The sequence below is a fragment of the Thamnophis sirtalis genome, unplaced genomic scaffold (assembly GCF_051295495.1).
Source record: "Thamnophis sirtalis isolate CommonGarterSnake01/CBP01778 unplaced genomic scaffold, rThaSir2_p1.2 scaffold_3, whole genome shotgun sequence".
In the NCBI taxonomy this organism is placed as follows: domain Eukaryota; kingdom Metazoa; phylum Chordata; class Lepidosauria; order Squamata; family Natricidae; genus Thamnophis; species Thamnophis sirtalis.
Window position 1 is genome coordinate 138581715 of NW_028261383.1, and position 27569 is coordinate 138609283.

At 39.2% G+C, this 27569-nt stretch overlaps 1 protein-coding gene across 1 annotated transcript in view; it reads right to left on the minus strand.

The window, feature by feature from the left end:
- Positions 1-26021, minus strand: part of LOC106543432 (ABC-type organic anion transporter ABCA8) — a 79038-nt gene extending 53017 nt beyond the window's left edge. Inside the window, exons 1-12 of the mRNA XM_014059445.2 lie at positions 25916-26021; positions 25093-25208; positions 23816-24017; positions 22159-22347; positions 19423-19523; positions 17695-17921; positions 11033-11171; positions 5678-5863; positions 5224-5356; positions 3147-3318; positions 2312-2370; positions 1365-1475 (exon numbers count right to left, since the gene is read on the minus strand). Coding sequence (XP_013914920.2) covers positions 1365-1475; positions 2312-2370; positions 3147-3318; positions 5224-5356; positions 5678-5863; positions 11033-11171; positions 17695-17921; positions 19423-19523; positions 22159-22347; positions 23816-24017; positions 25093-25197 — 1624 coding nt within the window. The 5' untranslated portion in view covers positions 25198-25208; positions 25916-26021. The remainder of the gene's footprint in view (positions 1-1364; positions 1476-2311; positions 2371-3146; positions 3319-5223; positions 5357-5677; positions 5864-11032; positions 11172-17694; positions 17922-19422; positions 19524-22158; positions 22348-23815; positions 24018-25092; positions 25209-25915) is intronic.
- Between the last annotated feature and the right edge of the window lie 1548 nt (positions 26022-27569).

Consider the following 27569-nt stretch of genomic DNA (forward strand, 5'->3'; position numbering starts at 1 on the left):
TTACCCAATTTATTATAATATATACTATAGTGACTGTCTTCCTAAGGCTAGTTTTAACCTTAGCACTAAAGGGGATTATCATCTCCTCCCCTGCTCCAACAGTGGCTGATCTGTAGTGCAGTCTGGGAGCTCTTCAGGAGCTCCATGGACAGGAAAAGCTTCCTCCAGCTTCCCTCTGCACCAGGTGAAGCCATTCCTGAAGAAGTATGCTCCGGTTTCCATTACTCATGCCTTCATCACCTAACACTATGCTTGGAGCTGCCTTTGAAACAGTGGGAACTTCAACTCAGGATTAACTCCCTTGACTGGTCTTTGCAGTTTTCTTGGTTATGTTTCAGAAGAGAATTGTTCTTGCCTCCTTCCTAGTGCTGAGTGGGAGTGGCTAGCCTATGGTCACTGATCTGGCTTTGTGCCTAAGTTAAGACTACAAGTCCCAGTCTTTCGATTTCTGTTGTGCCTTAAACCAGTGCATCAAATTAGCTCTCCTTTAAACACTACTGGGAAGAAAATAACTAAACATTTTTCAAAGAGACATCAATATTAATATGTTTATCTAAAATGTCATGTCAGTACTAAAATAATACAGGTAGTCCTGGAGTTACAACCACAATGGAACCCAAAATTTATATTGCTAAGGAAGAAATTTTTAAGTGAGTTTTGCCCCATTTTATGACTTTTCTTGCCACAATTGTTAAGTGAATCACTGCAGTTGTTAAATTATAGCACAGTTTTCAAGTGAATCTGACTTCCCCATTGACTTTGCTTGTCAAAAGGTCACAAAAAGTGACCACATGACCACTACAACCATCATAAATATGAACTAGTTGTCAAGCATCTGAATGTAAATCACATGACCATGGGGATACTGCCACAGTCAAAAGTGTGAAAAATGGTCATGTGTCACTTTTTTCAATGCGATTGTAACTTTGAATAGTCACTAAATGAACTGTTGTAACTTGAGGACTATTTGCATTTAACTAGGACTATAACATCTAATCTGTGTTGTTCAAATTATAAAATAATTACTGCCAGATATGAAATTTCACAGATCTAGGAAATCATAACAAAATTACAATCTTATGTTAAAGAAACTGTGAACTTTCAAAACTTGAAAATTGGTTTTTACAACTTCATGAAAAATAAAACTACCCATAGAGTCACAACAATTTATCGATGATGCTTTGCTAGTGAACAACAGCAGAAAAGAGCTGTTGTGGTTTTTCCCAAGATACCTAGTTGTTTATGTGGAAAACAGGAAATGGGACTAAACTGGACCATGATCAAATCCAATAGGGCTGCACTTTTCTGAATCTACTTTGAGACTGGGCTGGCATTTAAATTCATTTTAAAGTGTTGATTCTTACCATCAGATGGTTTGGAAAGTCCACTGAGGATGTTTAGCAATGTAGTTTTTCCAGATGTGCTATGACCAAGTATTGCAGTGATCTGACCTTCATAAATATCCAAGGACAATCCTAATATATAAAGAAGTCATGTTTGCTGTATATATTAAATGATATGTTGAGGCATCTAACAAGAGAAAACACCAAGTTCTTCACATTTTTTATCCTAGAATTGCTACTAATTCTAATGCCAATCATTTTTTCTTTTTGCTGGCATTCATGCAACCAGTTTCCCCCAGGACTTCCTATCAAGATATGAGAAGAAATTAAAAATCAATTTGCTTTTCCTTTTCCAACCAGTGCCCAGGAAGCCGATGGAGAATGTAGAGATGAAGGTGTAAAAGCCCTGGAGATTAGCCAGAAAGCTGACCTTTGAAAGTTACTTAAATGTAATTCTAAAATTTAAAGAATCTCAGGAAGCTTTCCCCACAAGAAGGAGGGCAGAAAAGAAAAAGAAAAAACTTTAATGAAAAAAAAAAAGGAGGAGGGCAGAAATGTCTGGGTTAGGTGCTATTTTTTCACATGAGCCACACAATAGTTTTGAATACCCTCTTTGTCCCCAAAATCCCATATGTTAATAAAATCATAACAGTTTACCGTGTCTCATGACTTGCTGACACCCTGAGATATTATGTGAAGTCAGAGAAGACTTGAAATATTTTATATATTTACTCTGTTTTCTTGCCAAATGTTTTATGAGATTTCATGTGAAGAACCCAAACATTTAATATAAATAGGGAATTGTAAGTTGTGCCCATTTCATTTAAAAAATGGTCTAACTTTGGAGGTTCAAGAATGGTATTGCATATATTACAGATGCCATGATTCCCAAATGTTTTGTGTCATTTCTCTCCTATTTCATAGAATCAAAGCAATAATATATATATTCTAAAGTGTAGGGTTCTTACCTTTCAAAGCTTCTGTTTCTGTGCTTTTCATTTTATATATTTTTTTAATGTTATTTAGTCTAAAAAATAGTGAAATAGTTTTGTCAGTACATTGTGGGATTCTTACACATTTCAGAATCACTCAAAATATCACTTTGAAATAGGAGAATATTAATTTAGCATTCAATATGTCATAGTAAATCTTGGACATGGGGTGCATTTTCCTCTGGTATATGTCCAATACACATAATAAAATAAATATAAAAGTATAATATAAAATTATAATAAAAGACAATGCAGGTAATCCTCAGGCTATGATAGCACTTTGCTAAGCGATGTGGCTGTAAAGCTTAACACCAGCCCTATATGGGTCATTAAGTGAGGCTCTCATGTAACATGATATGGAAGAGGAAATTTCAAGTAAGCAGACCAGACGGAAACTGAAGGTTGGCACTACAGAACACAATCAGATGCGGGAAAAAAGCAGTGGGAATGCAAGCGACTTATAACCTTCTACAAGCTTCCCATTGACTTTGCTTGTAAGAAGCCATTGGAGAGGGTGGAAATGGCAATCATGTGGCCTTGAGATGTTGCAACCATCATAATAGTTGCCAAGTGGATAGATTGTGTTCATGTGGCTAACAGCCCCAACTGCAAGGACCGGTGATAATTCCCCCCTCATTCAGATGGTCATAAATCAAAGACTATCTGTTGAAGCAGAAATATATTTCTTACAGCATATTATTTTCTCCTTATGAATGAATCTTTCCCAATGTCCCCTGAGAGCAGAACCTATAAGTAAAATAATTGTACAGCATGCTCACACTATTGAATGTCCAGATTCAATGTCTCTTACCTTATGACTTCCTTCCCATTGAATTCAGGAGGCACAGGCTCAGCATTGTCACTGAAGATACTCCCGTGACTCCATTCACTCGTAGGAGCATCACCAGTATAGGGGCTTTTTGGTTTACACCAATAGGTCTTCTTCAAGAAAAACAATGGAGGATAAGGCACCCCATATTTGTCTAAAAGTATTTTACAAATAGCAAATTGTCATAAGTCCAAAATAACTGTAAATTCTTAATGTTCGCTTTGAACTTACAATAAAGTACAACACTAGTCTTCATTGTTCTTTTGTAGTATTTTCGTAACTGTAAACCTGACAATAAACTGAATCGATGCATTCAGTTCAGCTCCTTACCCATAACCTACATCAAAACTAAAAAAGGGGAAAATAGGCAAAAGCAACACACAGGTATATATAATCCATTTGAGAATTCTTGCTAATCTTAATATCCATGCCATTAGCAGACAAATTTGCATGTAGCACTGGTATAACTAAGGCTGGTAACTTACCTTTGGTTTATCTGGAAATGCTTTTGAGTCAATAATACAGTCATCACCATTATAACCGAGTCTATTCATCTTTCTGTTAGTTGTTCTCTTTTCTCTTTTTTTTCTAACCTTTTCCAGAATTAGAATCATTTCCAGAAACTTAGGTCTTTGTGAAATGTGTCCAAAGTAGGACAATATGAGCCTGATCTTTAGGCCTCAAGTGAGTATTCTGGATAGATTTGTTTGTTGATTCATCTTTTTGTTTCCTTGCTTGTCCTTGGTATTTTTCAGGTCCCTTCTCTACTACTAAAGTTCAAAAATATTAGCACTCTTCCTATCCTTTTTGAAAATCCAAATTTCACTTCCATAGAACATCATGGAATAATGGTTTACCACAATTCTGTTTGCATACTATACTATGTGCTTGTGGATTTAGAAGAAATAGATGATGTTAATAGGTGTGAATTATAGAACTGTTTGCATGAAGTGTAGATGATGGTTTAAAACATTATGGAGAATAAATGGGATGCTTGGCCAAAGGTTTAATACTAACCAGGGAGCGAGAGAAAGATGTGATGTTCCCTTGGCTGATTTGCATATTTTTAGCATTGTATAAGGAATTATTGTGGCATTATTAATTGTGTTGGTTAGGAATGTGATGGACATTGATAATGATGATTACATACTGTTGGCTGAGAACCCAAATATTTGCAGCAAACATTATGAAGAAACACAGAGTGAAAATTATAGTATCCAAGAGGAAGCAGTTGTATTTCACAGGAAAAATGGAATGAACAATTGCAAGTATGTATACATTTAAAAAAGCTGGTATAAGTGGGTGAATTTGTATATCTTGGTAGAATATTTACTAAAAATAGGATCGTGAATGGGAATATTTAAGATGTGCAGATGCTGGCAGAAAAATATTGGATGGAATAATTCTGTTGTGAAGATGTTTGTCAAGAGAATTGCTAAGTATACAAGCAGTTTTCTGCCAATTCTGTGGATGTAAGTGGGAGCTGGATATGTCATGAGAACCATAAATGCAGTGCAAATGTGTTAATGGTGAAACAAGAGACTAAAATGGATGATGAATATTTGTGAATTGAATGCAAAGTGACTGATTTGTATTAAAACAATGGATTGGAATTATTGGTCATTTAGAAAAAATAAATGGGAATGGAATTGCAACACAAAAATAAGAAGCCAATGGAAATGATGAGCTCCACAAAATGACAGAGGTTTAGAAAACAAAGGGAAAGTTTTCCTTCTTTCTCGTCATCCACCTTTAATTTCATTTGCTTGCAAAGCAATTTCAGTGCTTTGCATAGCACTGGTTTCTTTAAAATGGTCTACAGCTCTTACATGTATGCATGTTATGTGAACGAGACTGTTGTATTTAGGAACTTCAGATGAATTTCAGGCAACTTATTCTAAAGAAAGATATAATACTTTCTGTCTCAACTTTGTTACCCCCCCCCCCACTTTTCAGGCCAGTTACAGTTAATTCAAAAATGCTTCTGAGATAATGAAAAGCAACTTGAGAAATGAAAAACAACTTGCAAACTGTAATATATTCATAATAATGTTCTTACCAGGCACAACTTTATCAAAATAGAAAGCCAGCAGCATATATAAGAGGCTGTCAATAAGCAAGCAATAACCATACGGTTCGAACATTAAGTCAGTAAAGTCAAAGGTCCTTCCATATTTTTGAAAATAGAGAATCTGCATGAAAAGAACAAAGGGTTTTTTGTAAATCAAATTCTCATTGGAAAGAACAAAGAATTTAAATGAAACTAATTTTTAGTAAGTTAAAACTATTGATCCGATTGTAAACCCCTTGGAATGGAAGCATGGGGCTCAGCAGCATTGAAGGGAAGGATTAGAGTGGAATGCCATTTTGTGTCCACGTTCAGTGTTTCTATCAAAATATCTTTGGAAGAGAAATACCAATGCCACCAGAGTGAGTGTCAGATGTGTTTCCTGTTAGTTGTATCATGATTAGGAAGATAGAATTTTGAAGTAAAATACTGTGCGTCACTCTACCTTTGAAAGCCCAGCGCTAAAGGCAAATGGGCAGAAGATGCTCAAAATCAACTCCAAACTTGGAGGTATCAACCTGATTGTTGTAGCAACGTTGAGGGCTCCCAAACAAAAAATCAAGATGAAACTAGAAAAACTAGTGATTCTGGGTTTCTTTAGGAGAGAACTCAACATGAAACAGAGACATATCTGTGAAAGAAAAAAGAAGATTGCCAGTTAGTAGTCTCTACAAATATGCAAGATAAAATATAATGAGTGAATTATTGTTCTATATTTTATGTAATTGTTGCACCAGTGGTGGGTTTCAAAAAATTTTGGAACCTCTTCTGTAGGTGTGGCCTGCTTTCTGGGTCCACTGGTGGAACCTCTTCTAACCGGTTCGGTAGATTTGATGAACCAGTTCTATCGAATAGGTGCAAACTGGTAGGAACCCACCTCTGTGTTGCACTCTACATTAAAAAGATAAATTGTTGCAGTAGATACTTGCTGGCTAGGATTCAAACTGAAGCAAATTAATAGGAAGACAGTGCATAATGCCTTCCCATAGCCATGTTTCCTAAAATGTTATTATATCTCTAAAAAAGAGAAGATGGAGTCCAATCAAACTGTAAATGCTCAACCTAAGAGAGTTAGAAAATCAGCAGTAGAGTGAATTGAGTCCATCTGAGTTCAATCAGCAGTAGAGTCCACTTGAGTCCATATTGTCTGGGTGCGGAAGCATTCAGCATTTTCAACATGAAAAGACTGTGGGACCACAAATGGAATGTGGCACCTACTTCTGCTTCCTATTCTTGCACAGACTTCTAATGCCACCATGCTCCATAATCTATTCAGCTTCATTGCTTAGCCACTCAATACTGATGGTTGAACTTTTTAACCTAAAACCATGGCTATTGAACTTCATTCTTTTTGGAACGTTTTCCTACTATATCACAACTGCATAAAAATGTTCCCCCTCATACATTTATTTTAGTGGGTGTCCATTTCCCCACCCTTGCCCCTAGCTATCACAAATTGTAGAAAGCCCCAGTCTTCTTAGCAAGCTTGTGCTCAACCCAGAAAAGACCGAGTGGCTGTTGTGTTTTCCTCCCAAAAATTCGGCCACTAATCCAACACTCAGGCTGGGGGGTCAAATTTTATACCCCTCAGAGAGGGTTCGCAACTTGGGAGTCCTCCTGGATCCACAGCTGACATTCGACCATCATATAGCGGCTGTGACCAGGGGGGCATTCGCCCAGGTACGCCTGGTGCGCCAGTTGCGACCCTACCTGAACCGGGAGGCCCTCACAACAGTCACTCGGGCCCTCGTGATTTCTAGGCTGGAATACTGCAATGTGCTCTACATGGGGCTGCCCTTGAAGAGCATCCGGCGACTTCAGCTAGTGCAGAACGCAGCCGCGCGAGTGATTGCGGGTGCACCCCGATTCACCCGCATTACACCTATCCTCCGCGAGCTGCGCTGGCTGCCTGTCGATCTCCGGATGCGCTTCAAGGTGCTATTGATCACCCATAAAGCCCTACATGGCAGTGGATCTGGATACTTGAGAGACCGCCTTCTGCCAATTACCTCCCTACGACCTATAAGATCTCATAGGTTAGGCCTCCTCCGCACTCCATCGGCCAGCCAGTGTCGGCTGGCAACCACAAGGAGGAGGGCCTTCTCAGCAGCGGCCCCGACCCTTTGGAACGAGCTCCCCGTAGAGATTCGTACCCTCTCCACCGTCCAGGCCTTCCGCACAGCCTTGAAGAACTGGCTCGCCCGTCAGGCCTGGGGATAAGGACCATTACCCCGCCCGAATGTTGTATGCATGTTGCGTATTATTTTTATTATGTGTTGTCGTCTTAGTGTTGTATTCCCCCCTCCCTGGTTTTCTGTGAGCCGCCCTGAGTCCCCTCAGGGAAAAGGGCGGCCTACAAATAAATAAATCAATTCAATTCAATCAATTATCCCATGTGGGGATCTTCCCCAAAAATCTTCTCCAGTAAAACTTGCAAGAGTCTTCAGAGAGCAACACAGACCTGTGTATTCCATTTGTGATTATTATAATGGTGAATTAGTTGGCCACAAGCAGAAGGTCTCAGTTGCCCTATCCTGATTCTGCTCTCTCACTCATCCTCAGTGCCAAATGGCATTATTCTCACTTCACTGTTTTTGTTTTAAGGTATATGTGTTGAAGATGGTGTCCTACCTTCAGTGCTGTAAAGGAGTGGAGGGAGTGGAAAGTTTTGTTTCACTCTCCCAGCATTCCACCACCAAAAAGCCATCTCTATCTTCTACCCTAACTCTCCAGTTGTCTCTAGTAATATGTACATACTTTATTTTGTTACCCCCTCACAATTCTTCTGGGCACTAACATCTCCATATACTTCCTTCCTTTTTCAGCTATTGACTCCATCTTTCTTCATCTTCTACTTTCCAAGATCCCTTCACCTCCCTTTTCCCCTCCTTATCACCTTCATATTCTATCTTGCATCTAGCATTTATCACATACACATTTTAAACAGGAACATCCATATAGCATCTTTAGTCAAGTGATACTCAGGATACCTTTTCCAAAAATGAAAAGGTTCTCTTTAACCAATCCAAGCCAGTTAGCAGACTGCAACATTTGGGATGAGCTGAAAATTCTGAATAATTGCCTATAAAACATTTAACAGTTATTTAATCACAAATTTCACAGGTCTGCAAAAAAAAATTTTTGGAGAGCTGTTTTGGTTATTCCACATTATCTTTATGTTTTTTGGTGTGCTGAATCCAAAAATGACCTCAATTTTGTCATAGGACATCACGTTTTCTGACAATTTAAGTAACTATTTTAAATAAAGCAATACCTCAAAATAAATGGAAATAGACTTATAAAATTAAAATTTTATTACAATATTTTCATGAAAATCCTTTTTTGAACTGAACTGAGCTCATCTACACACACTAAACTCAATTCTTCTTCCTTGTGAGGCTCCTCTTGGTGCATTTACACTTGTGAGTAGCATCTGGAATGTGTCTCTGAAGCATCCAACAGTAGTCTGCCATCATTGCAATGCTCCATTTTCCCTGGTATCTCCTTTCCATCTCTTTAATGTCTTGGTGGAATCGTTTACTTTGTTCCTCACTCATAGCTCCCAAATTTTCAGGAAAGTAGTCAAGGTGGGACTGGAGGAAATGCACTTTCAAACTCATCAGGCAACCTAAAGCTTGAAATGCTTTCAGCATTCTTCTGACGATGTTATTGTAGTGAGGATCTTTGTTATTGCCTAAAAATTTCTGTATGACTTCTTTAAATGCAATCCACCCTTCTTTTTGAGGATCCGTCATGGTATTGACAAACTCTTGATCAACTATAAGCCTTCTAATGTCTGGTCCGACGAACACACCTTCCTTCAATTTTGCCTCCGACAGGCATGGAAACTTGGTGACCAAGTATTTGAAGCATTCTCCATCTCTTGGAAGTGATTTTACGAATTGCTTCATCAATCCCAATTTTATGTGGAGAGGTGGTAGAAGAACTTTATGGGAAGGTACCAAAGTTTCTCGGAGGACATTTTTTTCACTGACTGTTAGCACCCTCGGCTGCCAACTCTTCTTGGTACAGTGATTTTGTCGGTCTCAACTGTCCCATAGACACAGAAAACAAGGGTATTTGGTATACCCAGCTTGTTGCCCGAGCAGCATGCACAAGACCTTCAAGTCCCCACACATTTACCAACCATGGTCTTCATATTTAAGTTTACGAAGAAGCAATTCCAAGTTCTTGTAGGTTTCCTTCAAGTGTACAGAATGACCTACAGGTATGGAAGTGTAAAAACCGTTGTGGAGTAAAACTGCTTTGAGACTTCTTTTTAAAGAATCTATAAAAAGACGCCATTGCTCTGAATCATACTGGATTTTAAATTGACCCATCAGACCTTCGACATTGATGCAATAAACCAACTTGTCTTCCTGGGCAAAGTAAGGAACAAACTCCTTTTCACAATGTCTGAACCATGAAGATGACACTCCTGGCAACAATAAATTCCTGCTTTTCAGCCTTGATCCGAGTAACTCAGTGGCATCTTTGGGAAGAGTCAAGTCTCTTACCAAATCATTCATCTCCTCCTGAGAAAACAATTTTTGTCTTGTAACATCTTCAAAGTCAGAACTTGATTCGTCATCTGGTTCAAGTATGACTTCACCTTTATCGGAGCTAGGTATCTCTTCCAAGGTAGCAGGAGGCTTGGGTACTGGTATATCTGTGCTAAGGGGGATGGGACAAATTGCTGAGTGAAGATTGGGGTATGAAATGGAATGCTTCCATTTGGAATTAAACCCTTTCACATTGCATGAACAGAAATAACAGTCATCACTATGGTTCTTTTGCTCTCGCCATACCATAGGAATCCCATAACGGAAAGATTTTTTCTTATCCTTGAACCAGTTTCGGAGGTCCTCAACACACCGTTTGCACACTTTATGAGGCGCCCAAACTTTATCTTGATCTCCAATTTTTAGTCCAAAGTATGCAAAGTATATTTTTTTCACAAAGTCTGTAATATTCTGCATTTGCTTCAACACTGTATATTCACCACAGATGAAACAGAAACTGTCTGGCAAATTAATACACTTTCGCAGAGCCATAACATAACGGTTGAAGAATGACAAGCTAACATGAATTGTGATGAAAAAATGTGAACAGCCTAGAATCAAGAACCTGATGATGATTCGTGCACAAGTGTGGCATGCAGGAGAGAGCAGCTCTGTGTCTGTACACAAGACGTCACAGTGCTGGCCATGCCCCCTGCACTGACTGGAGATGCTGCTATCTGCCCTGTGTCTCCCTCCCACTGGATTCTTCAGGAAAGATTAACCCCTTCTACCATTAGAAGCACAGACTTAAAACTTGCTTAGCTTATGTATATATTGCTGACCATCAGATTTATAGTGCTATTTTTTTTACATAACTTGGACAAACCCTTTAAGGTTTTTTTGGCATTTTACATCTTAAATGCACTTATGTGAATTAATTAATAGTAATTTGGACTTTAAATTTGGTTAAAAACCCATAATATAAAAAAATACCATTTTTTTTAAAAAAATGATAAATTTGAAGACAATTTTGCATATTGTGGCAAATCATGACGTCTAGGAGTTTTTTCAATATTTTATTTGTTTTCAGCACACCAAAATACATGGAAATTAGATGAAAATAATCAAACAGCTTTTTAATTGCAGACCTGTGATTTTTCAAGAAACGAATGTTCCCATATTTTCAATATTCTCTGGAAAGATGCAGTCGGCTTATCAAATAAATGTCAATTAATCCAAATAGAGAGATATGGTTTTTCCTATCTTTCATATAACTAGACAAAAGAGCCAAGACTTACAGATGAAATGCCATAAAGGAAAAACAGGACAAATAAGATAGAACTGCTGCTTAGGTAAAAAAGTGTAGCTTTCAGACAAAACGTCAGCCCCATGCTTGGAATTAAGATGTACATGGTATATAGCAAACCCCAGGAGAGCCTATGAAGAAAAAGACATTGTTAAGCTTCTTGATAACATTTATCTCATTTTTCTCTACCTTCCCTAAAGTATTTGTCCAGTTTAGCTCAATATTATGGCCCTAGCCTACAGGAAAAAAAACATTGATTGCAGGAAAGGCTTCTCTTGTGACTGTGAAACTGTGGCTCTTATTAAATGGCATTTGGCAGGCATATCTTGTTAGGAACAGAAGACCAATATGAAGAAGAGTGGAGGCCTTCAATAGCCTTTCCATGACCCCTTGTCTACAACAATTCAAGGAGTGTCAGAAAAATAAAATTATTATTTTATTTAAATGTTTTGGCTGATCAACACCAATGAGCCAAGGATGACTCTTCTAAATAAAGATAAAGCAGATGTATCCCTAAAACAATGACATATGTAATCAAAGAATATCCACATAAGGTAATATGGTTCGTGGGTCTTTTCCTTTTGCTATTCAGAATGAGGATTTACTGGCTCTTCTTGAAAACTTCTTTTGTCAACTAAAGGAATCTAGAAAACAGTTTCATGGCTATCAGTTTTTGGCATCTCTTTTTTTGTGTGTATTAACTGTTTTATTTCATTTTCATTTTGTACAATCACTTATATACTGTGCAATTAAGAAAACAATAAACACAACTCATCTTCTATTCCACTATAGAAAACCAACATAACACTTCATCCTCCATACACCCTTTCTTCTCCCCCTCCAACTTTCATTTCTCCCCTCCAGCATTCCCCTCTTCTACTTCCCCTCCCACTCAGACATTCCTTTCTCCCCTTCCCTCCATCTCACCCTCCTTACATTCCCCTCTCACTCCCTCTCTACTCCTCCCTCTTCCCCTCTTCTTTCCCTCTACTCCTCGCTTCAGTGTATTTCTACTATTCATTAATCTATTTGATTTGTATTTTATACTAAAATTGAAAGAAAGGAAAATAAAAGGAAAATAAAAGGAAAAGAGAAAAAAAAGAAAAAAGAGCAGCAGTATACAAGTGCATTCTTATTGTTTTGGAAATTGAAACTATATTTCCCCCCTCCCTCCTTCCCCCCAGTAAACCCCCCTCCCAAGCCCCCTTCCGACTTCCCAGATCCCATACCCGGCATAGCTTTTTATCAAACACGGTCTAGAGTATATTAAAACCAAATAGATTAAAAATTAAAAGATAAAAGATAAAGGAAAAAAGAAAGGAATAAAAAAAACAAAAAAAGGGAAAAATCAATAAACTCTCTACATTGAGCTCAGCTTCCCATCATTATTAAAACTTAAACAATGTACATCATTCCTAATCTCAATTAATTTATTACTTGCAGGATTTCAAACTATATTGAAACCAAATAAGTTAATCAAATAGAATTCTACTCTAGCTAGGGGCCTTATCTCTTTATCTAAATATCTGTCTATTTCCAGACCTTTAATTTGTCCCTTTTAACCTCCTTCTCTATAAAGCAATTTAAACACATCTCAAATACTTCTCTCGGTTTCCTTTTCCAACTCTTCTCATCCTGCCTCTACCCGTGTCCATATATATATTTTATTTTCATCCGTACTCCTCTCATATTTGCTCCACCTTCCTGCAAATTCCCTGGGTATATCCTTCCAAACATTATATTCAAATAACAGTTTATATAAAAATCAACTTACATTCTGGCTCAAAATAAGCTCTAATAGAACCTTCACTACCCTCCCATCTACACCACACTTCCCAACTCCATTCATCCTAAACCACAATCCAGGAACATCACGATCTCCGCCCTCCTCACCCTGGAAAATAGATCATAAACAATTTATATAAAAGTTCAGAGTTATCCATCAAGTCTTTTTTAAGTCCCATACAATATATTTTCCGAGGAAATCAGCATCACTTCTTTCAGCCTTAATGTCTCTTCATCGGTATACAACTATACCATTTTATACAAGACAGAAGTCACAAAGTATTATTCAAGTTAAGAATTAAGCAAATGTTTTGGAAGCATAACTAAATCCTTGTTCTCTGCTCTTCTGCCCTTCCGGAGGGGCAAAGCGATACCTCCCGCCTTGTAGTTGTGTGTTTTGTTGTTTCTCTTCTACTTCACCTTGTCTTTCTCCAAGTCCAGGTAATTCAGGATGTCCTGCCTTTAGGATCTTATAATAAAAATCTCGGGCTTCCCAAACAGAGTTGAGGCGATGTCTTTGGTCATCAAATGTAACTATAATACCAAATGGCACATCCCATCTGTACTGTATCTGACAATTTCTGAGTTCTTTAGTTAGAAAAGCATAGTCTCTCCTGGCTCTTAACATTTGGGGTGGTATTTCTTTGAAAACGATCAAGTCCTGTCCATCAATTCGCAGCCTGTTATTATAAAACTCTTGTAATATCGCATTTCTGGATTCTCTTGTGGCAAAATATATAATTATATCTCTCGGAAGCTGTCTCTGTTTTGCTGCCCATGAATTATGGCGGTAAATTTTTTGGATCTGCCAATCAAAGTTGAGTCCCGGACTTCCCACAAAATGACTGAAAGCCTCAGAAAAAGTCTGTTTCAAATTCTCCTGTTCATTTTCACGCAATCCCCTAACTCTTATTGCGAACGCTGTCTTTTTATAATTTGTCATAACAAGTTGTTTTTCTGCGTTTTCAACTTCCTGTTGCAACACTTCAATTTTAGATGTCAGATTAGAATTAGCTTCCTCCAAGAGCTCCAGTTTATCTTCCATTCCAGCAATATAATCTGTCATTACAGTTATGACCCCGATCATATCCTCCTTTCTTTGAGCAATCTTGGCATCAAGCTTGTCACATAAGTCCGAGATAAGTGGCTTCATTTCCTCCCTAAATTCTTTAAGAGTTTCAAAAAGAAATTCTTTCGTTAACAAATCTCCAGTAGAGGGCGTAGAAGGCAAGAGCTGCGGCTTTATAGCAATTGCTTGGGATGTATTGTTAAAAAAATGTCTAGACTGCTTTGATTTCGGAGCCATTATAAAAAGGAAACAAACAAAGTCTCTGCTCACCTTGATTTAAGATAAGATACTTTCAATAAACTTTTGGCAATTAATAAAGAGAAGTCTTCCAGGAAACAGGGCTAATTAATTTGTGAGAAGTTATTCCCTTGATTCTATGCCAGGAAGGTGAAGGTGGATATCATATATCAAATGCGGAAGCTATAAAATCGTCATTTTGAAAAGCAATTAAACAAAGGAGTTTTTTTATAAAATTGAAGCTGGTATTTTGAATAATAATAAAAAAAGGGTTCTCAGGAATGGTCACTGCTCGGATTGATTTTAAATAACTTAATTTCAAAAATTTGTCCTGAGGGGGTGTGTGTGACTTGCCTTGAGCTGAAAAAATACAGCTGAGAAGATCTGGCCGGAGTAAAAAAAAAAAAACTCAGCTTTTGTTGAACCCTCTTCTCTGTTCACAGCCAAAAAAAAGAAGCTGTGAACTACAAAGAGGATTCTAATGACTGAGTTCCTCCCTGCTTCTTTCTTGCCTGAAAAAAGAGATATCTATAGATCTTGTAGATATACGAACCAGAACTCTGAGGGCAGCTCCGTTGAGCCACCAGCGACGGCAGGCCCCTCCCCCCGGAAGTCAGTTTTTGGCATCTCTTTTGTTTAGACAGAGGAGTGACATCTTGGGCTGATTAAGGAAGTTGCTGTAAGGCTCCTTGTTCTCTATGGAATTACTTCTGTGTTGAAGTCCTTTTAGCTCACATGTTGTTTTATTTTTATACTCTCCATTTTTCTCCATAGCTAATTCTCCTTTAAGAGAGCAGAGCTGTGGAGTAAAATCCATCTAGAATGCCATTGGGCTTGAGTTCTGGTCCTGCCAAAATTGATCCAAATGACCTAGAACATGGTCAAACCTAGGTTGCTAGAAGCAATTTTCTAAATTGAGCAGATGATCCAGTTTTGGAGGAGACCCTAGTGACATTACGCCTCTTCCAACCCCACTCCTAAAAACATACTTGCAAGGGTTGTTAAATACATCCCAAAGACATTTGCTCCAAGTTGAGATATTGGGTATTTAAATTGGAGGGTGATCCATGGAAAGAAAGATGCTTTATGGTGCATCTACACAGAGTAGCATTATTTGAGTTTTTAGGAGCATAAATAAATGTGCAACAGTATAAAGAAATGTTCAAGGGGATAAAAAAAGCATCTGTTCCACTTGAGGGTCTACTTAGTGGGTGCAGATATATCTAAGAAATTAAAAGTGATAAAAGCAGAATTAGAAGCAGCAGTGAATGTTAGCAGACTCTTGGGTAGAGTTAGTTGCATAAAATACAGAAAAGAATGGCTGAGTCAAAAGAGAGAATTTTAAACATAACTGTTCACTTAGAAGAGGAGGTGAGCCAACTGTAAACTTCATTAAATCCAATGAGCAACAGCTATGGGACGACCCAATCTTACCTTATATATAAATAAAAATGTAATGGTTGTTTGTTCAAAATCGCTAAATGATTTTTTGTAAAAACATGCTTTTTTGAAAACCAGCGCCATCTGGTGGATGTAAAAGCAACACACTCTATACTAAAAAAATTCATGATCCCATTTCAATGTTTCCAGTGCCATCTGGTGGACATAAAAGCAACACATGCTATACTAAATATTTCATGATTCCATTTCAATGTTTCCGATTGCATTGTTATATTGAATTTTCATAGATTTTGATTTATTTTCATTTTGATTTAATTATTTCATGTGACATTGCATTGGAATTGAGCTGTGTCGTTTACCATAGTGTTCATTTAGTGAGTATAGTATATTCAGAACAGTCCGGCCTCTCTCCAGCTTCATCCCGACGGTCCCTTTATACGTGTGGCTGGGCTGCGGCCGTACCTTTTCTCTTTCTGTCCCTCCTCTGATGAGCTTCGGCCATTTCTGCCAAGGGGAGCTGAAGCCCTTTGCCTCCCCTCTCTCCCCTCCCCTCCCGCCAGGCCTTTGCTATCTGCAATGGGGCGCCAGTGGCGCCATCCCTCAGCTGCCTCTCCCCGCTCTTAAGCCGGCCTACCCCCAGCCAGCCCTGCGGAGCTCCAGAGGAGGTGGAGCATCTCCTCAGCCCGGCCAGCCGCTCTCCACCCCCACCCCCCCAGTGAGCCAGCTACGGCCTCGCCAAGGTGGCTCCGACGGGGCGATAGCAGCGGTTTCAGCCTGAGATGAAGCGGGGCTGGGGCAGCCCTTGGGTGCTCCGTGAGGCGGTACACTGAGGACTTCTCCTCCAAATCCTGGACATCTCACTCTCCCAAGCCACCGACTTGGGGGAGCCTGAGCACAGCTCCTCTAAGGAGATGCTCAACAACTTCCCCAAGGCCGACAGCCCCGGCATCGTCTCCCCCAACCAGCCTTGCCCGGCCCAGCAGCCCCAAGTCCTGACCAATGGCAGCACCCGCCCGTCGCCCCACTACACCCAGACTGGGCCACAGCAACACGTGGCCGGGTACAGCTAGTTCATAATAAATTCATAGGTTGAAGTTACCCTCTCAAATGCCTGCAATACCTTCTCTTCTGACCAATATTGGAGATCCTTACCCTATGTAAGGTAAAAGTCCTATCAATGATCTTTCCCTTAGGTGAACCTAACTAGATGTTATGCACCATAAAATATATGGCACCTTACAAAGCTGACCCACCAACTGGGGCTGGAGGCAGCAGGGCAGTGGGCGCCGAGGGCTCCCTGGGTACCTGCAATGGGACACGGCAGCTGCTGGGCTGTCTCGTGCCTCCTTCACATCCCGTTGCAGTTGGCTTTCTCCTGGAGAGCCTACCTGGCTGGGAGTGACCTTCTGCCCCGGAGATGAAGGATTGCCAGAAGAAAGCCAACTGCAACAGGATGCGAAGGAGCAACAGGACATGAAGGAGCGGCTGCCCAGCAGCTGCCATGTCCCATTGCAGGTATCCAAGGAGTCCTCGGCACCCACCGGCCTGCTGCCTCCAGCTCCATGCAACCTCCCCGCCAACCCACTGACCTTGGAACACTCTGCTGGATGGCGGCTCCTTCATGTCCCATTGACAGCTGCAGCCACATTCGGGCAGGCACTGCGCCCCCAGAGTGACCACATGGTGGCAGTGCATGGGCTGCTGACCATCCCAGGGCCCGCCCATTTGCTTCTGGAGGGGGCAGGCATATGGGCAACATTCCCCCACTCCTCCCTGGGTGCCTCCAACCTTGGAGCCTTGACTGGGTGAGGCATGCATGGTGTGGATCCAGGCCAGGGGACCGTACCAGTAAGGGTGCATAGCCAGGACATAAGTTTTAATGGTATGCTACAGTACGGCCGATTTCTACTATCTATTTAGCCGTACCGTACCGTATTGGACAAAACCCACTTCTGCATCAGTCACATAAGTATTTAGAGGTCCAAAGGAAATAGAATCCAACATGGAGCTACTATTTACAGCACCAGCTCCAGGATCAGAGCTTTGTTAAATTCTGTGCTGAGCTTTCCGGCTGGCATGTATTCATCCTCTTTCTTTCTTGTAAGAACCTGCCAGAGAGACTAAACTAAGAAAAAGAGATTATAGCCAATTTCATAGCTCACCAGAATGCTGCATCTCGTAGTCCCATCGTCTTCATCAACTCCTTTAATTTCCTTTTCTCTCTTGAAAGAGTTAGTGTCAAGAAATACATAAATGGAGCAAAACACAGTGATAAGGTCCAAAGCAACACACCATCTTGTAATTCAGATCCTATTGTAACAGAAGGTGATTTCATACGGATGCCATTAATAGAAGTCATTTCTTCCCAAACAGAGTGATTGGTGATCCTCTAGAAGAAAAGACAAAAACATTTTTAAAATTACTGATAACTTATTCCATAGGTGATATGCCATGCCGCCTGGACAATTACATTATAAAGAAAAAAATAATTGAATTATTTAATGTATGTATGTATATATGTATTGTACGTATGTTGACCTGATACAGAAACCTAACAATGTAATACTGGAATCAAGAAAATGACATACTTAGGAAAAGTAAAGCACTTGTGTACTCTCTGTGTAGATTAGAATGAGCTTTACCAGTGACGTGCAGTGAGGTTTACGATTGGTGAGGCAAGAGCTTGGCGGCTGCGAGAAGCAGCATTCCCACCACTGTCCCCGACAGAGGTGTCTCGCATTTATGTCCGCCATAGACGCGAAACGCTTCTGTCGGACACAGCGGCAGGGATGGAGGAGGCGGTGGCGAGAAGGCGGAGCGTGGCGGTGGAGTGAAGCAGCATCCCCAAGCTGTCCCCAACAGAGGTGTCTCATGTTTATGACCGCCATACATGTGAGACGCCTCTGTAGGACACAGCGGCAGGAACGGAGGAAGCGGGGTGCGAGGTGGCAGCCGGCGAACAAAGGGGAGAGGAGGAAATGGAGAGGGGAGCAGGACAGGGCTCCCGGTGGTGGGGGAGAGGAGAAAGGGAAGGCGGGCACAGCAGGCAAAAGAAAAAAAGTGCCAGCCCACCAGCAGAGGCGGGTAAAAGACCCGCCTCTGCCGGCGGGCTGCCCCTGTCTTCTCAAACAAGGCTGACCTCCCTGCCTCTCCCCCTTTCCTCTCTTCTCAAACAAACTCTCTCTCAAATTGAGAGAGAGTTTGTTTGAATGAAGTAAAGAAACAACACACGCACACACGCACACACACACAAATTACTCACAATAAAAAATTACTTACAAATTACAATAATTTTGAATTCCTCCCCCCTCCCTCCGTCCGACCCACATACCTTTTCCAGCTGTCACAGAGGATTTTGACTCTCCTCTTGTCTGCCATGATGAAAATGTAAAAAATGTAAGAAGAAAAAGGCAAAGGCTGCTGCTGCCATAGCAGGAGGAGGCGAGAGAACCACGTGCCTCCTTTGCATAAGGAATTTTTCGCCTTTTAACCCTTGCTTAACTCTGCTCAAGTGATCATAAAGATAGTCTAAAGGAGGCACGTGGTTCTCTCGCCGCCCCCTGTAGTTAAGCACTAAGCAGAGTCATCCACTGTGAATCTGGCAGCAACTACCTTAGCCTTTTTCCTTTTAATTTTTTTTTCTTTTCAGGATGACAGTGGTGAGGCCCTGCCTCCCCTGACTGCACGTCCCTGAGCTTTACTCTACAGCGCAGGGAGATCCAGAAGCAGTGAGTAGGATAAACAGCAACTGCAAATAAAAACTGCAAATAAAATAAAATAAATAAATATGAAACTGCAAATAAAATTAAAGGAACAGAGAAGTTGTTCAAACAAAACTGAGAAAATGTGGCTGCCACTGCTGCAAGTAAAAGTAAGGCTTATCCACTTACTTCAATAAGTGCACCGTCAATGCTAGATTGCAATGAGACAAAGCCTTGAGTCCAATACCTTGGATTTTCACAATAAATTGAAGAAAAGTTGAAACACGTATCTACAAAAAAGGAGAAAAGCAGACTTTTACAATATTATATGTTCAATCTTATAAATTAACAGTCCCTATTAACTGGGAAAAAGTTGGTATTTCATTGGATCGGATGATCTCCAGGAAAATGATTCACTGCACTGAGGTCTTGAACAAAACAGCCCATCAGAAAGGCTTGAGAAGCACCGAGTTTCCTGCTCTTCTAAGAGCAAAGAGACGAAAGAACTTTACTTTACTTTTTACCAACTTCACCGATTTCCTCAGGCACTTGAAGTACTGGAGCCAACCAAAATTATCTTACACAAGAGTAGGACAATATAACTCACTGACATCTTAAACAATACTCAGCATAATACATCCTCCTATCTAAAGTCAAGAAGAAAATGGGAGCTGTTTCTAATTCTTATTTCCATTCAAACTATTGATTTGAAGACTCTAATTTAAGAGCTGTCATTATTGAACTGGATCAGACATATTTACATGATCATAGTTTCTTGGAAAAAAATAAAGGATAATCCTGAAAGAGGTCCATAAGTATAAGAAAATTAATGTTTCTGTTTATAACTTGACTTTACAAAGGAAAATTCAAGAACGAACCAAGGAAATAAATAATTAAATCAAATTAATCTAAAGAACAGATTTCTGAAACAGGACCATCCTTTATAATAAAGGCTATATGACCACTGTAAATATATTGCATATGTGCTTAACTTATTGATATCACATTCAATTTACTTTTATGTTTTTCCTGACATATACAACTCCCACTTTCATTTAACAAGGTGGACAGAAATGTGTTTTTAGCCATTTTTACTTCCTTTGACAAACATTCATTCCTTGCCACAGACAGCAAGCTAACCCCTGCCTTCCTATCAGCATTTGCACATTATTATCATCATTATCATTTCAATTAATAAGCCAACTAACCACAAAGCAACTCAAGGTGACATAGAAAAGTAGATAAAACAAAATAGAGACCAATAATAATAATGAAAGAATAATGCACCACACTGAGGAGATATAAAAAGTATTAAAATACCACATTTGGTGCAAGTTTTATAAGCCACCCAATCTGAGATCTTGCCGATAGAGTCAAGTTAGTAGAGCTTTATTAACAAATCCTCTCCATTTGTTTTTCATCTTTAATAAACATTCTACCAAAGCACACAAATGCAATTACTTGCTTTATTTTTTTGCCATTTATTTACAACTTGTCAATTTCATTTCCTTTTCCATGTGAACTATAACTGTTTTAAGGTTTGATACATTAATTTCAGATCCATGCACTTCATTGCTATTATGCAATCTGTCTAACATTCAGTGCAAGCAATTCAAGTTCTCAGTCAACAATGTAGCATTCCCTTCATATATTCACATTTCCATCCAATATGCGTCTAACGCTACAGCAAGCATTCCTTGCAGCTTAATTCTAATCATTCCATTTTAGACTCATTATTTTTTCTCTTAATTTTCAAAATACTTTTTTGTTAAGTTTTTCTCCATTTTTTCTGCCTATTATAATCATAACTATTTCCTGTTTTGTCTATATTCTTTCAAATATTTGTTTCTTCCCTTTCTTCCCTTACACAGTATCTTTCCCTCATCCTCATTTTTTTAGTATTCTCTTACCACTTTGTTGGTAGGAAATTTGTTGTCTTCTTTTCCACAGAGGAGGCCATAAATCTAAGTAAGCCCGTGGCACGACATAACCGCGAACGTCAAAAGCGCACCGACAACACCGCGGCGCTAAAACCGCGATGTCAAAAGCGCGCTGACAACAGCGCGACGACAGAAGCGCAATTTAACTTAAGGTAAGGTTTAGGGTTAGGTTTAGGGTTAGGTTTAGGGTAGGGTAGGTTTAGGGTAGGTTTAGCGTTAGGTTTAGGGTTAGGTTTAGGGTTATTTTTAGGGTTATGTTACAGCGCGCTTCTGTCGGCGCGCTGTTGTCGGCGCGCTGTTGTCGTGCGGTTTTGACGCTGCGGTTTTGTCACCGCGCTTTAGTCACACGCGCTTTAGTCTACTGCGGTTTTGTGGTGGAACCAGTAAGCCTGTCTCTTGTATGCATTTTTTTTTAATTTACAGGTTGCTTCACAGTGTCATTCCACTAAATACTCTATAAAACTCCCAGTTAGCATAATTCCAAACATATCCATTTTCCAAGTAGCTACTATCTGTCTTATTTATTATCTCTTATATCTCTTATTATCTCTCTTTTTGCATTCTTTCCTCTTCATTCCATTGGATGATCAATCCTAACCCTAACCCTAAAACTTAATCAGACAGGACATATAGTTTCTCTCCTGCAGTCATTCTCCTTTTATGTTTTTCTTTCTTTCTTTTGTGTTTCTTCTCCCCCCGCCCCCGATCCAAGGTGACTACATGGATACATTCCAAGCATTTTCAAACCCATATGCTCCAAAACCATGCAGCTCTTTCAAACAAACCAATCCCCTAGATTTGTTTAGGGTTTCATATACCAACTGATGCCTACTTAACAATACTAACTTCTATCCAACAGGACAAACTTTAGACACTAATTTATTAAAAATAAAATCAAATTTCTTCAGATAAAATGGAGCCTTAATCTGATGGCTTAGTACGGTCATACACAAGTAATTCAGAGATAACAGCCATCTTGAATTACCTATAAAAGCAAGTCCTTCGTGTGGTAAAACTGTTCTATGGAGAGGAAATCGGAGTCGATAGGACATTTCATCTTGAAATACAACTCCAATAATATCTAAGTCCTGCACTGATGCCATGGCCTTCTCATCTTCCATGATCTTCTCATCTTTCATGGTCTTCTCATCTTCCATCACTTTTGTCTCAATACCTTTAGCATAGAAATCATGTCAGTAAGTGAAATCCTACATAGGAAAGAGAAATGTCTTTGCATGCTGATGTTTTATTAGCTACATCACTTAACAATTTCAAGGGTTACTACCAAAAAATTGGCAAAAAGAATATTAAAAAACTAGATTGATATTTGATCTTGTAGCCCAAACTCTGTTAATACCTAAGTTAAATAAAAGGAGATAGGAAAGCAGAAATGCATGATTGAAGGATCAAAGCCTTTTCATTCATCTATTCTATAGATATCTTGATCTCAAACATATCTCTATGCATAATGTATTGGCTGGGTTCACCCATCATACTAATCTATAACCGCCCTCCCACAGTTGTTTAATTTTTGCTTCTCACATAAAAAAACAGTGGTATAACTGTTGTGGCCCAGCAGGAGCCGTTGGAGCTCCACCAGACTCCGACAGCGAGGCGCCCTATGAGTTGGCTCTGGAGGATGTGGAGGACCCTGGACAGGGTTCTGATTCCGAGCAGGGTGCAGAGAGACTGATTGGTCACCAGGTGGCACCTGAGCCTTGGACCAGTGGGGAGGAGACAAGGGAGAGTGATCCAGAAGCCAGCAGTAAGGTGTTCCTGGATGCACGCCACCGAAGAGCTACTCGGCGTCAGGAACAGTTATGCAATTACAGGAGGTAATTGCGCTCAGCTGATGGTCATTAGGCTCCTCTCCAGACTATAAAAAAGACTGCTTGTGACACACCCTTCTTGCAGAAGTCAACGCATTGACTAAAGAGAACGTAACTAACTTGGCAGGCTGGATTGCTGCCAAGGTTTGTCTGAATTGCTGCCAAGATTTGTCTGACTTGCTGCCAAGGTCCTTATCTGTTTGTTTGCTTGGGTTTCAGCCACCGAGATTTTGGCTTCTTGCTATTAAAAGTACATTCTAGTTAAGCTTGTCTCAGCTTTTGTTACTGGACGGAAGAGGGGTCAGAATATATACCATCTGAAAACATGTTTTATTGTCAGGTTAGACAAAATCAGTTGATTACAATATATAAAGAACATCACAGACAAATTACAGGTAGTATGATATATGAACCCAGTCATAATTTATATACCAGTGGTATTTATTTATTTTATTTTAGTTTCTCAAGGCAGCAAACATATCTAATATTCCTTCCTCCTCCTATTTTCCTCACAACACGAATCTGTGAGGTGTATTGGATTGAGAGAAAGAGTGACTGGCCCAAAGTCACCATGTTTTAGTCCATGCCTAAAACAGGACTAGAACTCAGAGCTTCTTGGTTTTTAGCCTGGGGCCTTAACCATCAGACCTAACTGGTTCTCTTGCTCACTTTGTCTAAATTGATGTGCTGTTTGAACAGCACTGGAGGATACCTGCAATTCTTTTTCCATAGTTACCAAACTCAATCAAAACCTGCCCAGTTGAAATTAGCATCTATTGAAGTCTTTGAAAACAATTAAACAGATTTTTATACCTTTTAGAGGAGAGAGTGTTTCTATTTTCTTTATTATTTCTCTTGACATCTTAGTATTTGGAGCATACAAAAGTTTAACTCCGGTAATATTAAATGAAGGTTTTCCGAGGAGAGCATGAGGTATTTCGCCAGGTTCCTGATATAAAACTCCAAATACTGATAACAGTATTATGCTGAAGAGAACCAGGCAACAAAACCATTCCTGGAAATATGAAATATGTTCAAGTTATAACACCCATTACAGTATTTTGGAATGATTGCAGCTCTATTTTGAATGATAGGCATATCATTGGGGGATCTACACTAATGAAAAGATAGCAAAAGAGAATCTAGGATGTTGCATACATCCTCTCACATCATGCATTTATGCGTCTATATGTGTGCCAATTGGCATCACACCCTTCAGAAACACATATAAAATATGCATGGGGAGAAGTTCTAATTCCAGTGCGGAAGCTCTGCTTATCCACACATTTATTCTTAACCCCAAAAGGCATCTTGAATTCAGCAGACTGGTTAATGGGAGGTAGCAGGAAGCTTTAAAAATGCTTTTAGAACCACCCTTATTCCTAAAGTGTTAGAATTTTAATTTTGATACTGAAAAGATTACCTTTCAAAAAACCTCTTATTTTCCCTATATTACACAGAAAGGAAAGTGTTTAAATTGATGGTGTCTGCCCTCTTTTTGGTTATAAGAAGAAATGTTAGCAACTCAAGAAAGTTGCTAAAATTCCTTTAGCAAGAAGTTAAAGACTTTTAACTTGCCCTTTCTTAAATTTATTTATTGGACTTTTTGGACTTTACATGTACAAACTGATTTTTTCCCCTTTTGTCTTTGTCTCCTCAAAGTCCTCCAAATATGAGACCATCCCTGCTATGTCATTGTGCAGTCAAGTATTGTGGTCTGTCTCTAAGCTGAACCCAAGCCCCTTCCCTCTTATTCTGTACCCTTATCTTGCATTAAAAGTTCTTGAGACGTCATAGACCATTAGCAAAGTTGCTGATAGAGACCCAAAACCCAGACACACATAAGTATCAACCTCCCTTTTCAAAACTAATTATATTCATCAAGTTGCACAATAAACACAACACAAATAATCTTTAGTCCAATTTTTGACATTAGATTCACAACTTTTCATTGTTTCTATGCTTCTTTGCATTGTTTCATTGTTTAAAAATAGAGAAAGGAAAGCAGAAGAAAAGAAATCTCAATGGGGAGTAACGGTAGGGAAGAGGAGTTGTTTTCACTGAAGTGAAAGTTGCTGCTTGACACTTGCCTGAAAACTCTGCATTCTCATCCTCCATTTCAGAATTATATTTTTCCACAAGAGCGCAGCAGTCTGTTGACCCAAGCTTCTTTTTCGTATGTACTCCGTCTGCATGGTAAGGCTTGCTTGAAATAAAAAAGAAATCTTAACATCAAGCAAGCTGTAGTGGGAGGCACAAGTTAAACATTACAATCCTCCTCCTTTCCTTGCTTATGGGGTCATGTTCTGTGCACTTATTTATTTCCTAAACAGATCGATACAGGTGAAAGCCATGCAGGGTTTTGACTTAAAATTATTTGACCAAGAGTATTTGAGCCACTTTTTCCTTAGCTAAATACAATAGAATAGACTGACAAAAACATAAAACAATCAAATCTCTTGTATAGAATTCCCATCTACTCCATTGCACTTAGTAGCCTTTCCAGGTGTCCAAGTAAAGGTCCATATTAGCATCCAACAATGCATAGAGTAATTTATCCATAATCTTTAGACTGCCAATGAAAAATCAACAACACAATGTCCTAACAAACTTGAGTAAATATCTTTCTTTTAACATAATTTAATCTGACACAGCTTTACTCAGAAGCAGGATCCACTTCAACAAGATAAATCTAGGTAAGACATATGCAGATTGAGTCAAACATAATGCTTGATATCTAAATAGTATTCTGCACAACTGGATTATTGTTTTAATGCAGCCAGGAGAAAGTAACACAGAATTCCTTACCTTAATCAATTTGAACAAGAAATGGAATTAAAGACAGCTACAGAATCAAACCAATGTCCATCTAGAATGTGATTTGTTTGGGGGAGGAGGGCTACAACAACTTACTATTTTTTTCATGTTTTCATTCCTTCAATTCGTTAACCCAGCCAAAAAGCCAGTTTTTCACAATACTTGGTTGTTCTTATTTTCTCTCCTCCGATTTTCCCTCTCCCAATAAGCTGAACAGATTTCTTTGTTTTGAAGGTTTCATCAGTCACACAGCTGAATTTCTGAGAAAGAACTTGTTATATTCCAGAGTTTGAGAGAGACAAATAACTTATTAACATTTATATTTTTTTCCTGCACCTAGCTGAAAAATATGCATTTTTAAGACACAAATCTGAAAATGAGATTAAGATTTGTAGGATTTGTTGTCTTTGGGGGTTCAACCCTAGCTTTAGGTAGATCAGTGTTTCTCAAACTTGGCAACTATAAGATGTGTGGACTTTAACTCCTAGAGCTGAAGACCTACAATTAGACAAAGAAATGTTTCTCAAACTTGGCAACTGGGAATTATGAGAGTTGAACTCCACACACTTTAAAATTGCCAAGTTTGACAAACTTGAAGTAGAGTGAATGATCTGCATAACATAGAAGATGCTGAATGGAGATTGAGATAGGGCTTCTCTTGAGCCATTTTGTTTTCAGTGTGATAAGGATTCTTACACGGCATTAATGTGGTCCAACTGATTGGCTCAGCTACTTATATTCTCTCAATGTTTCACATTGGATAGAACAATCAATCAGGACGAGATGAGACATCTTGTGCTAGATTTGTGTGTCAGTCTGCATTTGCTTAAACAAACAATTGGGAGAATTTGGGCACAGAAATGAGAGAATGGAGGAAACTCTGTGTGTACTATACAATTCATAATAGTCCACCAAAGACAGCTTTTTCCTCAGGATTGTGTTATTGGCCAGGGTAGAAGTGGGGAAAAAAGATCAACTGCTCAGTTTTGTATACGAAATATCACAATGTCTTTTGCTGCGTAGTAGTTGGCTCAACACAGTGCACCAGCTGGCCCTGCTGGTGCACTGTGTTGATTTCAACAACTTTGCAATATTGTTGTAAAATACAACTTTCAATCAACAAGACTCTCAAGATTGGTAAAGTAGCATGGCATTTTCTCATACTTTCATGGGGAATAAAATTTTGTTAATGAAAAATTGATCTCTGCCCATTAGGAGTTTCTTTTGCAGCCAGAAATCTAATTGGACCCTAGTCTGTATACAAATTCCAATGGATTTCTCATTATTCTAAAGAGTTCCTCTTATTAGACTGTTTTTGCAATCAGAACCATATCCACTCTCAATAACTTCCAGGTTTTGATTTCTGACAGAATAAATACAGTTTGCCTGTATATTATTAAAATTACACTGGAAGATGAATATCATCCTGGGCTGAAGCCTCCACAGGGGCTTCAAATGAAGAAAGCAGCATTATACCCTTTCATTGTTCCATCCTTTTTGTTGTCACAACATGATGTCATACTACTGCATGAATGGGTCAGAACTTGAATTGCAAGGCTACTTTTGTTGTTTTGACTAAAGCATCAGATCCTGCACAGATTCTGATGCTAGCAGACTTCCAAGGCCACTCTGGTAAGCATCTCAGTTCTAATTGAGGGTCCATAGGACTGAGTAAAAAGGCTTAGCTTTGCCCTGGTGAGATGCTTTGTATGATATGAGTAATAAAGGTCACTTCAAGAAAGATGTCAGA